Below are 14,839 nucleotides of genomic sequence, written 5' to 3' on the forward strand. Positions count from 1 at the left end.
TGCCTCAACATCTTCCTTAAGATTTTATAACTGAATATTCAGGTTCTGATGTAAGTGAGAATCTCAGAAATTGTAGGTTCTAAATGACTACAAGAACTACAGGATGTCTTGATTAACCCAAATCTGCCAGCATGAATGTTAGCTTTTTCACTGTTCTCTAATGTAGGACAGTACGAAAAAATAGGCATAGTATATTGGTGTAAGATGTTCTGATAATTTGGTAGACATTGCATTTCTCTTTTTTCTTCTGTCCTGCATGGCACTGCTGTCTACCATACCATTTAGTAGTTACATAATTGTTCCCTCTCAGGCATACAAACAATGAGGTCAACTTGAGTCATGTCGAATAACAAGAGCAAATACCACATATGAAACCATTTAAGATAACAAGTCATGTGATCAAATATATTACCTCTTGCCTGAATTTTCTGGATCATACTGGAAGTGTGTTAGAATACACAAAAGCTACAGGGCTTACCAGCTGACTGTTTTGCCTACAATAAGCCACCGATGAGCAGTTTATTGCAAAGTATTTAATACAGACAAGCTAGAACTGAAAGCTACCTTCCTCTAAATCATTATGCTTCTTCTTTAAAATGACCTTTTCAAGGCAAAAACCTATGTTTTCCTGCAGGACAAAAATATGTCAGGGATGAAGGTTTAATTTTATTTTAGTTGTTTTAATAACATTCAGCTATGTTACATTTTAAAGCTGCCTAATTATCAGATGTAACATCTGGGATACAGTTCCTATCAGACTGTGTTTTATCCAAACTGGGCACGGATACAAGAAAGTGTTATTTGTGTTTATTAACTGGAACATAAAGAGAAAGGTCAACACTTTCCCTATTCATCCTTCATCAGCAGAGATTCTGGTGTAAAAAAGGAGGGTAAAAGTAAAACTCCTTAATCAACAAAAAACTTGTGACTACAGAAATATGCAAGACACATGAAAGCAAAGAATAAATTCTTATCCAAGCATTTTTTTTTTCTGTTATTGAATATCACTCAGTTCTATTATACTCTTAGGGCACATCATGGGCCTCTGCTGTTCTTAGCTGATGTCAGACGAAGTGGTTTCTCTCTTGCTACAGTGGTTGACAAGAAGACAAGCATTAAAACAGTCTTCTTAAATAAACAACAGCTAAGAGAAAGAAGAACATGATTAAAATAGTTCCCATCAATACATTTTATTCCACTCTGCAGCACCCTTGAAGCAGTTAGAGTGGCCAGTTGCTTCCATGACCTTCCCAGCTATGTTCATAGTAGTTACAACTACTGGCCCATGAACACAAGTTGTTATGCCTTGCATCCAGAGATTTTGTGAGTTTTTCTCTTGCTATGTACATTGCAAGACCTCACAAAGTAGAGCTAACTATATTCTAATCTTACAATCCCAGAGTGATTCAAGCTGCTGCTAGAGGGTACATGGATGTATAGCTAGAACAATCTTGTCAGTATTTCTTAAGTATAGACATGTATTTTTCTATCAGTAAGTGCTCTCATTAGCCAGTTTTAGAGTCCTCTGCTAGAGCATCAGCACCATTCACATTCCCAGTATATCATGATAGGGTGGCTTTTCTTACACAGAGGGAATTCTCGACACAAAAGCTTTATTCATAAGAACATAAAAAGTGTCTGATTGGGTCTGAGCAGTAGTCTATCTAAGCCAATGTGCTGTCCCCGCTGTCCTGAGGTGAAAGAAGAAGGTAGAGTTTAGGCACAGCATGTGAACCTGGCCTCTTCCTGGGGTTTGTTCTCCTCATGTTCTCCCAGCATCATTGGATTAAGGAGTTTAAATGCTATGCCCCTGCCTATGCCCTATAGTATCTGTCTTGATACTGTTATATGATATATTTTCTCATTCCTTTCTGGACTTGCTGATGCCATCTACCTCCACAACCTCACGGGACAAGAAATTCACCAGCTTCTGTGTAAAAAAAAAAAAAAAAATCTTGAATCTCTTGTACAAGTTTTAAATCATTTCCCTACTGGTTTCAGTGAGTGCCCTGCCCCTTAGGTCTAGTATTGCAGGATTTGGTGAATGACACTTCTACATTCACCTTATCCACCATCTTAATGAGTTTGTACCGTTTGTACCTGTGATCATCACGCTCCTCAGCCTTTGTCTCTCCACATTGAAGAGTTCTGGCCGTTTTAGTCTCTCCTCAGAAAACAGCCACTCCATCCCTTTGATCATTTTTATTGCTCTTCTCTGTACCTTCTGTAAATCCACTACATCCTTCCTGAGATGTAGAGGTCAGAACTGTGTACCAGACACAGGGTGGCTGAGGTTTTGTGTAGTTCCAGACTGACCCGCACATTCTCAGTAACCTTCCTGATGATGTCCAACACACTGACTTCTGGCTGCTGCTATACACAGCTTGACGATCATTTTTCCCTCCTCAGCATTTCTGATTTGGCCTACAGCACCTCCTCTCTTCTTAAAAGGATCAAGGATTTCCAGTCCCTTTCTCCATCATAGATCTAGGTTGTTTGTTGTTTGTTTTATTGTTTGTTTGTTTGTTTGTTTCCTCCAGCCATACTTACTTTTTATATAAAATAGCTGACAGAGTTAAAATCCAGGCTAATTCAGTAACTTGACTTTACTCTGAGGGTGGTGAGGCCCTGGAATAAGTTGCCCAGAGAAGCTGTGGATGCCTCATCCTTGAAGGTGTTCAAGGCCAGGCTGGATGGGGCTTTGTGCAACTTGGTCTGGTGGAAGGTGTCCCTGCCCATGGCAGGGGGGATTGGAATTAGATGATCTTTAAGGTCCCTTCCAACCCAAAGTAGTCTATGATTCTACGACTGGTGGCTTCAAACTGCTGTGTTTTAAACCAAAGAGCAGAACTGAATCCAAAGGGAAAGCCAAAACAGAATCTGGAACAAAATTTGAAATATCTCTTCAAAGACCTTTTCAAACATATATAAGTATAGAGCTACTGTTTCAAAATAGTAATTTGACTACAAACGTAATCTTCTAGCAGAGACCTGTTCAGTACAGGGACTGTTTAGATTAGTTTTTGCATAATTCTTTTTTTCAAGACTGCTGCAAGGTTGCCCCAGCAGCTCTGTGTGCTCTTCAGATTCTTGCTGGGCTTCATTACACAGAGGTTTACCCCCACTACTTTTCATAAACAGCCTTTAATGGAAAAGCGCTGGCAGTAGCTTTGATTCCTCTTCTTCTATATTTGTCAGTTGTGTGTTTAGTGCTAATGATATGCCCTGTACATGACAGTTGGCCCAAGTTTCTCAGGCCTTTTCCCTTCAGTCCTATAGTGCCTTACTGGTTAGGTGTGTTTACTTGCATGTGTTTCTGTGTTCCCATGATTTATAGGTGCATGTGCATTAATTTATTGGGTAGTGGTGGTTCATTAGTCCTGTCTTCCACTCCTCTGCCAGAACTGCTGGTAACTGCAGTGCTTCACGTTATTTGTAGCCATACCTGGGGCCCTACAAATTTAGGCAGAGGGAAGCTGTTTTTCTGGCTTGGGAACATGACTGATACCTGTCTGAAAGCAAGGAAATAAAGATGTAGATGCCCCTACCACTTCCATACAACATTTCCATTTTCACATTTGTAACCATTCATAGCAGAGCATATAACATGTAAACTGGATGGGCTAAATGAATTAATTAGTGTATCACTGTATATCCAGTATAAAGCAAATTTAACCAGCATTGAATCCAAAACAGAAGTAAATCAAAAATATGTTGCTTCAACCACCTCTTTTAAACACATGGAAGGGCTGAATGTTGTCCGTAGGCATCACATTGTATATAACTTATGAAGAAATTCTACAGTCAGAGAGATGAGAAGTATTCTGTTGGAAGGTCCTTTCTCCAATGCCTGTTTTTGTATTCAGCAGTATTAATAATAATTTTAAAAGTTCACATAAGCCCAGAGATCTTTACAATCTTTTATAAGATCTATTTTCTTTATCTTCATTAGGTAGAATTTGAAGAAACCTTTCATACTAGATATACTACTTCCTTCTGCAAGTGTTGGATTATCTGTTATAATTAATATATTTTGCAGTGGGTTATTTATTAAAATAAGAATACTTGTATTGTACTAAGTATATATAGCATAATTATATCAGAGTTAATATGACTGTGATTCCAATCCAAAGCTCACATCTAACTACCACTGAGGGGCTGCATTGTTTATGACTTAAATAAATGGCAGGTCAGTCTGATTCATCATACACTATTCTAATTCCTGCCTTTTAAAAATCTTTCTGTCTAGAAATGAAGAGCATGTGCACATCTCTCCATTCATGAATGCTCCTGAATAGGCAATGCTGCTCTTTCTAACTTCAGCCTTCTTTACTCATCAGTGAATAGGTAATTCCCATAACACTCGAAGAGCCAGTGTTCTCCTTTGATCCCTTCATGTCACACCTTGAAAACATTCTTTTCTCCAAAAATGCTGCTATGGTCACGGCTATCTTGGTAGCCTACAGCAAAAGTGGTGTTGGGATAGAGGAGACATCTAGGCATCCAACTGGTAAAGTGTAAACCCTGAGCTTGCTAAGAATAACAGAAAGAACAAAATAGTTTCCTTTTTCCATTTCCTCAGAATATGTAAAGGTACTGTGCTGTTCTTGCTTTTTCTGAGTAAAGCTGAGGAGGAATTAAAAATTTGAGCCTAGGCCTTACTCAGCATACTGAGTAACCAGCCCAGGCCAGATAAAAAATCCGTGTAACGCAGGCCTCCCTGCTGGCAGCAGCACTGTGCCACTTTGACATCCAGCAATAATTTTAAATGAGAGTGATTTATTTTTCTTTAGAAGACAGCAGATGGCAGCAAAGTTGTACAGATGTGCCAGACTAGTAGAAGGAGAAAAATATCTTGGTACACAAACTCTAACAACATTCCATGGAAAAAACGTATCATTTGTTTCTATCTGTCTTGCAGTGTGGTTAACACAATAAATCAGGTTTAATGGCCCTTGTGCACTTGCAATATGAGGGTTTTTTTCCTCCATTATCAGAAGTTAATGAAATCAGACTGGGGCAAGATGATGTGAGTAATCACTCAGCAAATCATCTTTGTCTTTGCAGGACTCACTTCTTTGTGCAAATCTTTTTATACCCTTCATTAAATAGTTACCAATTACCTTGTCTGTGTGTGTGCCCTGACTGATGCAGCAGCTCTGACTGCCAGTTTCTGCTGTAAACTATGTACACCACTCATTGTCTCATTTGAATTGGTTGTCTGGATATGTCCTTTTGTGAGGTTTCAGAATAGGTGATGAGATTTAAAAAAAATAGAGAGAGAGAAGAGAGAGGGGAGGAAGGAAGTGCTGCTATATAAAGTCATAGTGTTTGAAACACTCCAAAATCCTAATTCATTAACGGCATCTGGGTTTTGGACAAGAACACTGGAAGTTTCTGGTATTCAATGCCCCCTCATGAACACATTTAGCACCTCACTTCATACATGTATGTTTGCTGAAGCTGTCATTGCCAGCAGTACCACATCCACTTAGGAGGAGCAGCAATGATCATACATTGCTGAACTCATTTCAGAAATGAACAGTCTGGGTTTGTTACCTCTTTATGACACAGTTCCTGTCCCTTACTTTTAATTTTTAGCAGTTTCATCAGTCTTCAAAAACAGAACTCATGAATAAATGAAGTACAAAGCGTAACTTACAATACAATTTTTCAGTGTAGAAATAGCCATGGTTTTGAAAGAATGCTATGGCTTAGGCTTTTTTCCTGCTGAAGTCACTAGAGGTTTTGTTTCGATTAGATGGGATCAGTCTCAGGCCTGGGATTTGGTGCTGAGATTCCTATCTTGCTCACCAGTACGTCACCAACAGAACGTCTGATGTCTGTAGGCAGTAAGGAGACTAATGATATATGCCAGTTGCATATTTGTCTTGTTTATCAATAAAGGGCCAGACTATGAATTTGTTCCTTATGCAGAATGGGAAGCAGAGTTTCACAGCCCCAGGAAAAAAAAAAAAAAAAAAAAAAAAGACTTAGAAAAAGGGACTTAGAAACCCATCATTTTTTCCTTGGCTTTAAAGAGAACAAATACACTTTACAAGGTGCAGCTGTCTTCTTCCAGTGTGCAGACTCAGATCTGCTCCTGAGTCCTTCTGTGCAGATGGGGAAGTGCAGTGGCCTCTGAGGGCTTACTGCTTTCTAGCAGAGAGCCACAGTAGAGTCAGGTCATGTAAGGGGAAATGAGGAACCCCCACTCCCTTTACTGCTCTCCTGTAACAGCAGTGAGATGGATTACATGGCGGCCTTTCAGTTTTTGAGTGTGTGGGTTTCATGATAACTCCTGTGACAGTAACCACCTATTAAAAGGACAATAATCATGTTCGTTTGATGAACTGCTTAGTTTGCTCCTGAACTAACAGATAAGAAAGATCCCTTATGTTTGTTATCCTGTTTCTGCCAGTACTACTGGACATAAGAGATTAAGACCCAGACGTTTGTTTGTTATTACACTATGTTAGGAAAGCATGAAAATAATATTAACAGTTTTATAATTACTGGAATAGCTACATTGAATTTGCAAACTGACATCTGGAAAGTGATAGTGAACTGGAAGTGTTGGAGGAATATTTATTGTGCAAACATATTTTGAGAGTCAGTATTTATTATAAAATTTTTGACTTCAGCTGGGTTGGACTGGTCTTGCCTGCTTTTGGAAAAAAAACAGGCTTTTGTAAGTGGATGGAAGATGAGGAGGTGTAGTTACATCTTTGATAAAAGTTATCACATAATCAAACTTAATCAAAAGTTTTCATTTGGACTCCTCATTGCTGTTGTTGTTGCTGGGAATTTGGAAAGCAAAAAACTCCAGTCTTATCAAGCCATGGATTCTAGTTTTAATGGAACCATTTGTTTTTCATTTGGAGACATTACACTTATCAAGCGCCTTGACTAGTGTGTTGTAAAAAGAGTTTTACATAGCAATGTTCTTTACCTCATGAACAAATTATGCTTCCTCTCCTCATGAAGGATATATGACCCTGTTCCAAAGAATTAAGTATTTGAAAATTAAAACAATTTCCAAGTTGACACAAATTATTTGGTGAAAAAAGTGTTCTTTAAGAAATATTTGGATAATAAAAGCAAACCCTTGTGAACGCAATAAACAAATTTTAGTTAGGAGTAATTGGATTTAGTTATTGGTAGTACTCAGTCATGTTGGAATTTTTTCTCCTGATGCCTGTGTGCTCTCCACTACTTAAGTATGATGTGAGATAATATAAAACGGTGTATTGACGGCACAAGGAAAATATTTGGATGGCTGTCTGGAGTTGCCATTATTGGCTTTAATTATGACTTGCTGTCCTTTGGGTACTCAATGAGCCAGAAAAGGCTTCATATGTGCCAAAGTGTTCATTAGTATTCCCCTTTCTGTCATTGTACTTGAAGAAAAAGTTTCTATCTGGCACCTGACTGCAATTCTTACTAGCATGGACCAAGATGCTTTGCAGATTTTGATAATCATCTGAAAGTACACCAGTATCTCTACTTTTTGGATACAGTAGAAGTCATTCCTAGGTAACAGTGGCAGAACTCTTTGATGGCTTTCTGATGTATTCGGAAAACAAACGTCTTTTCCAGTCCTCCCCACGACATGGTTGCTTGAAGTAAATTTTGTGGTACCTTCTGGAGAAAGAAATGTGATTACTTGGTTCCGTCCTCCAGGTTAGGGGATCTACACTAGGATTTATGGGAAAATGCTTGCATATCAGCATTTTAGGCCTCTTGCCACCATTCCATATAGAATAAATAATGGAGCCACAAAAGTCTTTCTGAGATAAAAATAGCCTTTGCAATCAATTTTGCTAATAAAAATTGTCTATAGCAAAGTCCTTTTTGTTTGCCATGGGACGTCTCTAGGGTAGGCACAGAACAAAATAGTACTTCATAAAGAATATTCTGTGAACATTCCTGACACTTCACCATGGAGGCTCTGCTGAGAATGGTGACCACTCCTTTGGCATTTGTTCTTGGATAGACTGATGCACAAGGATGAATTTCTGCTTCAATACATATTCACCATTGTAAAACTTTTTTTTTAATTATTATTATTTTTAATTCAGAATCTTGTTTGAACTCAGCTTATAGTCATGTTTCAAGCAGCCTTTGAAATGGTGGCTTACAAGGCACAAGGCTGTTTTTAGAACCTGATACTTTAACTAAGGTGTTATGTAAACAGATGCTACTGATTTTGGAGGCATTTGATGCCATCTTCCACTTCTCATCTGTCTCATTAGAGCATAGGCTGGCCTTGACCTAAGCACCCCACTCTTCTTCAACTTCTAGGACTTTATGAGGAAGCTTGCTCTCATGGGCTGACCATCTGTGAGCACTGGGAGTCAGCTGCTCATTTTCATCCCTGAAGGCCGAAGGGCTGCATCTTATTCCTGTGTTTTTTCCTGGTTTCACAGGCTTGTTCTCGCTGAGACCCCAGGGTGGGTCAAAACACTAACACTCCTCAGAGATTTTAATCAAGTTCACATATGAATTTCAACTACTGTTTGAAAGTTCATGCCCAGCATTGTGCATGCTGGGATGTTCATAGTGAAAAGATGCATTAACCAAAGTTCTTCAGTAATGTCCCCTGCACAGAAGAAAGAACTCGCACAGAAGGAAGAACTCTCACCTGGAGAGATCTCATCTGGGGCAGGTGCAGAAATGGACGAGGAGGGAGAATGCTGTCTCTGTTTATTTTAGCCCTTAGGGAACAGCTCCCCAAGACTATCCTAATGATCCTAAGGATGCGGCCTTAGCCATGCCACAGGAAGGAGTCCCTGCTTGCTCTGTCATTCTCCCCCGGCCTATCTAGCCTATGGGTTAGATAAAATACTCAGTTGCTCTTTTTCCAGGGAGTTTACTTTTCAGCTTCATTCCTCCTGCCATTCAAAACACATGCTGTCTTCCAGACACAGGGCTACCCACTGCTTTCTGGTGTATCTGGTCCAGCAGTGCTGGTCTTTGCGCTTTAGAAGTCGTTATGGTTTTCAAGATTTGTGGGGATGGGGGAATCTTTTCTTTAGTTCCTGTTTATTGCAACTGTGAAGTTTTGCTTCTCCCTACAACCACGGCAGGTGGTGCTCTTGAACCTTCCAAATGGGAATTGCACTTAGGGAGCTCCAGTAAGGTCAGAATTCCCGATTTTAACCCTCTGTGGTTAGGCCAAGGATATTTCAGCTTTGAGTGAAATGATCTTTATCAGGGAAAGGAGGGAAGAAAAGGGATTTTAAGTGGGCATTGTTTTTTGGCAGTAAATGAAGAAAAGATTAACACAAACAAAGGTAGCTGGTTGGTATATACATACTTAACCACTCTATAGTCCAGTATGTCCCAAGTTTAGATGATAAAGGTGCTAGCTTTGTAACCCATAAATAAAATACTGTAGCTATTAAAGTGTAGGGCTCTATGGAAGTCATTCCAGCTGCGCTATGTACTTGGGTAGCTTCGGTGCTTTCACCTACATATTGTAATTTCCCACTGCAAGCTCCCCAAAACTAGTAAGTAGCGACTAGCCTAATTTGAAGAGCTTTAAATGATTTCAGAATAGCCTCTTGCTTGTGTCTCAGCTGGCAGCTGTAGTCTACATTGAAGATTGTGTGATTGCCATCATCCCTTGTCAACTAGAAGGTGGTATTTGGAAGTCTGATACATTTCAGTCCATACTTCTCTAGGTCTTTACGTTTTTCCCCATCCTATGTTGACACCCTAGAAAATCTGGACCAGGAAGGCCATCAGCAGCAGAGACACAAATTCTCTTTCAGCTGGTAACAAACAGATGGTGATTAAAACTGGCAACTGGCAACATATATGCCTTTAAAAACAAAATAAAGCAAAACAATGAAAAATAAAATGAAAGAATATTTCAAACGGAAAACCCACCTCTCAAGATTCCTAGTTTGAAAAAGTTTAGGAAAGTAGCTTAAAAATAAGCACTCAGCAGAATTTCAAAACTTTGGGGAGAAAAATGATTACGAGTATATGCCAGTTATCTAGTTGACTGAATTCCTACCCAAGCTTTTTTGCAGCAATTTTCCTGGCAGTGTACCATTGCTCATTCTTTTGATTATTTCTTGGAAATAATGTTTTCCTTTGGCACTTAGGTAAAAAAAATAAAATAAAAAAATATACCCACTTAATTTCTTCTAGCAGCATTTAGTGCTTCTGTTCCCTTACCCTCTTCTGTCTATGTCCACTGTCTTCAGAGATACATGCCTTAGGGGAAATGGTACGTTTGATCCAAAATGTTACTCAAATACACTTGTTTAGTTTTTTAGGGATTTGTTTTGTTGAAGGATGAAGAGTCGACACCAATAGATGGTGCTGTTGGTGCATTAATAAGGTTCAGTTTCACATTTGTTTTCTGGTCTGTGGCTGGAATTCGTTTAAAAAAAAAAAAAGAACAAAACAACGAAATCCCTAATGCTAAGCTTTTATCCAAGATGAAAAACACTGCCCACACTGAACCGGTCACCATTTAACTTTAACCTGAACTGTGGCCCAGGAAATCCTTCAACATAAATAACCTTGGAAGCTGCTATGACCATTTTTGGAACATGCTCCCTCAATAAATCTGTTACTTTGTTGTGCAATGTTGAAGTGTGCAGTTGTTTCTCTGATTAATTAGGGCAAAAAATAAACTTGCACGATCAATCCAAGCTGTGACACGTTTCAGCCCTGGCTGGGACATGTGGGTAAAAGAGGCCTTAGAGCCTTCTCAACAGCTTTGCCCTGGGATTTTAACGTGCACGCTTTTGAGTTTATTTGATTTGACTAGATAAGGCAGCTGCTAACAAAGTCTGTATCTGCCACATTTCAGGCTGTCACAGCATTACCATGCCAGGTAGATAAGGGTAGGACTGCAGAAAGTAAGGGTTCGTTCATCGTCACCACCTGCCCCTACTAAAAACAACAGAAAAGCTTTACGTAATAGTGTTTACTTTATTTCACATATTACCCATGGAGAACAGCTGATACATTCTCTACATCTTTCACCAGTCTGGAATGCGAGATAAAAAAGGTATGGAAAAAGAGTTTAACAACGTTTGACATTCACGATATGAAAAATAGAGGGGATACAATGTTTTAAAATGCCCATATGCAATATATATATATATAAACGTATAAAAATAAAATATATTTTCCAAAAAAGATACAAACAGGACATGACACAGGACAATCTTAAATATCGATACGTATCTCATGATCCACACACACCGCACCGCACATAATTAACAAAAACCACGTACAATTGCACTTTTCCTCTCTGTGACGTTCAAGTATATCGCAGTCCCCGCAGGGACTAGTGAGTGTCCGATTCCCTGCCGGGTGCAGATAGCGCAGAGGGTAGAGCAGGTGGGGGCGACCTGGCCTGCCCGGGGGCCGGCCGCCGGCCGTGGGGCTCCGCCGAGCGCCCCTCCTCGGGGCGGCCGGAGCCGGGCAGCGCAGGGCGCAGCCTCCCGGCGACGAAGGCCCGGTCCCGGCCCCCGGCGGCGAGCACGGCGCGAGGGGCGGCCGCCTTCCAGCCCCAGGCGGCGGCGGTGGGGCCTCGCCCGGGGAGGGCGAGGAGACCGGGAGCGCCCCGGCGGGGCTCTCACAGCTCCCTCGGCGGCGGCACCGGCGGCGCGTCCCGCCGGTCCTCGCTGCCCCGCCGCCCCCGGCCCCGGGAGGGCGCGCCGGGGTCCCGCCCGAACGGACGCTCTCCGCGAGTCCTCCACGAGCCCCCGGAGTGTCCGTGCCTGAGTGCAGCCGGCCGAGGCGCTCACACCCCCAGCGCGGGTGCGCGGGGGAGCGCCCGCAGAGTCCGGGGGGAGCGCAGGGAGCGCCGCCTGCGGCCGTAGCCCTGGGGGCTGATCTTGCTGACGGGGGCGGCGCCGTCCTTATCCTTGTCGGTCAGCTGGTAAATCTGGTGGGCCAGCTTCTGCACCGTGCACGTCCCGAAGCGGCACCCCGTGCGGATGGCTTGGAAGTGGGGGAAGCTGTTAATGCTCTGGCGGTAGCGCTTGACGCGGATGTGAGCATCCTCCCGGCTGCTGCGAGGCAGGAAGAGAGAGCAGGAGTGAGAGCGGCGCGGTGGGGCCCGGAGGAGAGGGCAGGAGACCCGCCGTGCAGCCCCCCCGGCCCTGCCCTCCGCCGAGCGGCGGGAGAGGGGCGACCCGAGCGCGGGGCAGAGCTCGCTGCCCACGGGAGGAGAGGCCCCGCCGTTTTGTGGCCGTTACTTTATCTAGGGATCCAGAGCTCAAGTTACTATTTATATTTGGCTTTCGCAGTGAAAGCGCTGCTATCTTCCGCCGGCTGAAGAGCGCGGGGAAAGGGAGGCGGCTCCCTGCAGGAGCTGTCTCCGGGGCTCGGGGATTTGCAGCAAGGACCCGAAACACCCGGAAACGAGGGGACCCGGAAATTTTCTGCTAGCTTGAGCAAGTGTCCGAGCCCGGAGGGTTCGAGCTGGAAGTTACCTGGGATGCGAGACGCGGGGATCCTCCTTCACGTCCTGGGGCCGTACGAGTGGCTGCACGGCGGCGGCTGCTCCCAGAGCTCGGAGCGCGCCCGAGGGCTTCACGTCCCGCTTGGCTCGGCTCAGTGCCCATTTCGTCCATCTGAAAGGAGCGCAAAGGAAGAGGACAGCCTGTTAGTGCAAGCCTGCAGGGCGGGAGCCAAGCCAAACAGATTCGAGGGGCGATAATCTTCGCCAGCGCTGAGATTTTTCGGACTTTTTTGGGGATGCTTCCTGAAAGGGCACGCGGCCCTGTGCAATTCCCGCAGGGAGTCCGGTCCCTCTGGTCGCAGCCGGAGCCCGGCGCTGGGGCGCGGAGGCTCCAAGAGCGGCTGGGCGCGCTCCCATACTCACTTTCTTTTGAACTCTGTCGCTACGTCCACCCTTGCAGCATCCACCCCGAAGAAGGTCGCAGAGCCGAGATAGAGCAGGGCTACGTGAACCAGTTTCATTCTGGCTGAACTCCTGGTGGATAGAGAAGAGAATTTATAAGCATGTTTGCTAAGATAAGCCAAATAAGGTCTGTCCGTTTCTTTTTCTTTCGGTGGCTCCGAGAACCTCTTCCCTCGGTAGAGCCCCCAGGCTACCGGGAACTTTGTGTGCGACATGAACCAAAAGCTAGTATTTGCTCAGCAACTTATCGCAGAGTAAATAACAGAGCCTCTAAAGTTTACGTTTGTCGAGAGTTTTACTTGTAGAGGCGGCTGAAAACCAGCAGGATTGCCATAATACCCCCAGCGGCTTACATTAGGATTCAGCAAACCCACGAGATTAGAGGGAGCTGGCTTTCAGATCCATCGTTTCCCAACTCCGAGAAGTGTTTTGCTGCCTGGAAGTTTATCCCCGATAGCTCATCTTCTCGCTTCACACGCAGAACTAGCTAATTCTGGACCTTATGTTGTAAACTGCAGCTGATGCCAAGAGCCAGTGCAAGGCTCTGCAGCGTAACTTCAAGCTCTTCAAAACAGCCCAGATTTAGCAGATTTCCACTTCCTCTCCACCTCCCCTTCATCTTTTTTTTTCTTAGGGAAAAAAAAAAAAAGCTTCTTACCTGAAAGTGAGGCTAATCCACTGAGACAAACGTTCTCGCAGTAGCGATCCGAGCTCGCAGGGTTTCCTGAGGAGCGAGAGCTCTGTCTTTGTGTGTCTGGAGCAACCACTGCGGAGCTGCGCTCCACCACTCCCTTTTATAGCGCAGCGCGGGGGAAGTGGGTGGACCTTGGCGTGCCTGGCTGGGCGATTTCTCTTTGACACTTACCCCCACCCCCACATCCCAGGCACTGCTTAATCGTTCTAGCATGGACTGGGGGCAACCCATCCTGGGGGAAAATTGGAGGATTCATGTAAATTATCTTCAACACCCCCCCGTGGTACTTTTAGAATTATAACGACAGCTTTTAGGTGTGGAATCCGAGTCCTGGCATAAATTGCAAAAGCTGCTAAGCCCCTCGTTCTGTTTTGCTGGGGACAGTGGTTTTAACTGCCGGTATAGTACAGAAGTCAGTTTGCACTTACAGACCGTGCCGTGATTTCTCACTTCGGGCACGTTAACCTCAGGTGGGGGGAAGGAGGAGCGTAGGAACCGGACCCGATCGATTTCAAGATCCATGCAAATCCATCAAACAGCAAGGTTTCACAAATAAATCCATATTTGGACAATTGAATTGTAATGAGTAACTATAATGGATGTCAGCCTTCTTTACATAAGCTAAGAGGTGACAAATCAGCCGTCATTAATATTTATGACTCAACGTAGGTGCATTTTTCATCTAATAAAGTGTTCCTGATGTACTTGATCCGTTCAAATCAATCAGTTTCAATGGGTTTGGAAGGCGAAGGTAGGAGCGCAAGTTGTGCCCTCGGCCAAGGGGAGCGGTGCCGTTGCCACAAACACAGAGCACCTGAGGTGCGCGGGGTCACGGCTCCAAGCAAGCCTTGCGCAGCTCGCCGGGTGCCGCAGCTCGGTGTACATGACTGCCCTTACTTCACCGGCTCCGCTGCTAAACCAGTGCCCGAACGTCTGCAGGACCGGGGGCTCTAACAGCATTCTCCTGGCTGACCAGAGGCAAAACCTGTTTTTTGCAGCCTGTATCGGCTGTTCGGCCCCGCAGAGCTCTCGCCGCGCAGGGGATGCAGATCCGGGCGCGGCCGGGCTGGTTTTCTCCCCGCCGGGCCGGTTTTCTCCCCGCCGGGCCAGGGGTAGCGCCCCTCGCCCCGCGCCCGGCCGGAGCCGGCCCCGGGCTGCGTGTGCCGGGTGTTTCGCCCGCATCTCGCCGCGAGCGCGGTGTTTCAGAGATCAGGTGAGTTACGTGCTCGTGACTCTGCTTTGCTAGG

General features: G+C 44.1%; 2 protein-coding genes across 8 annotated transcripts in view; one reads left to right on the forward strand and one right to left on the reverse strand.

The window, feature by feature from the left end:
* SBF2 (SET binding factor 2) overlaps positions 1-14,839 on the forward strand; it is a 300,617-nt gene that overhangs the window by 24,224 nt on the left and 261,554 nt on the right. Inside the window, exon 1 of one of the 7 annotated variants that reach the window (XM_048070136.2) lies at positions 14,368-14,805. The exons of the other annotated variants lie outside the window; for them this stretch is intronic. The gene's annotated coding sequence lies outside the window, so the exon portion shown is untranslated. Of the gene's footprint in view, positions 1-14,367; positions 14,806-14,839 lie in introns of those variants that run through there. 7 annotated transcript variants of the gene reach the window in all.
* On the reverse strand, positions 10,934-13,702 carry ADM (adrenomedullin). The gene is made up of 4 exons (XM_013189059.3): positions 13,557-13,702; positions 12,860-12,970; positions 12,468-12,608; positions 10,934-12,044 (listed from the first exon to the last, which is right to left on the reverse strand). Exons 2-4 carry the CDS (start codon positions 12,955-12,957, stop codon positions 11,774-11,776), a joined length of 510 nt encoding a protein of 169 aa, XP_013044513.2. The 5' UTR covers positions 12,958-12,970; positions 13,557-13,702; the 3' UTR covers positions 10,934-11,773.

This window comes from Anser cygnoides, chromosome 5 (assembly GCF_040182565.1).
Source record: "Anser cygnoides isolate HZ-2024a breed goose chromosome 5, Taihu_goose_T2T_genome, whole genome shotgun sequence".
NCBI classification, from domain to species: domain Eukaryota; kingdom Metazoa; phylum Chordata; class Aves; order Anseriformes; family Anatidae; genus Anser; species Anser cygnoides.

Coding starts and splice junctions, on each gene's coding strand:
- ADM (XM_013189059.3), bottom strand. CDS start 12,957: ATGAAACTGGTTCACGTAGCCCTGCTCTATCTCGGCTCTGCGACCTTC. Junction 12,609..12,859: donor GCGACAGAGTTCAAAAGAAA/GTGAGTATGGGA, acceptor CGCTCCTTTCAG/ATGGACGAAATGGGCACTGA. Junction 12,045..12,467: donor CCCCGCGTCTCGCATCCCAG/GTAACTTCCAGC, acceptor CCTGCCTCGCAG/CAGCCGGGAGGATGCTCACA.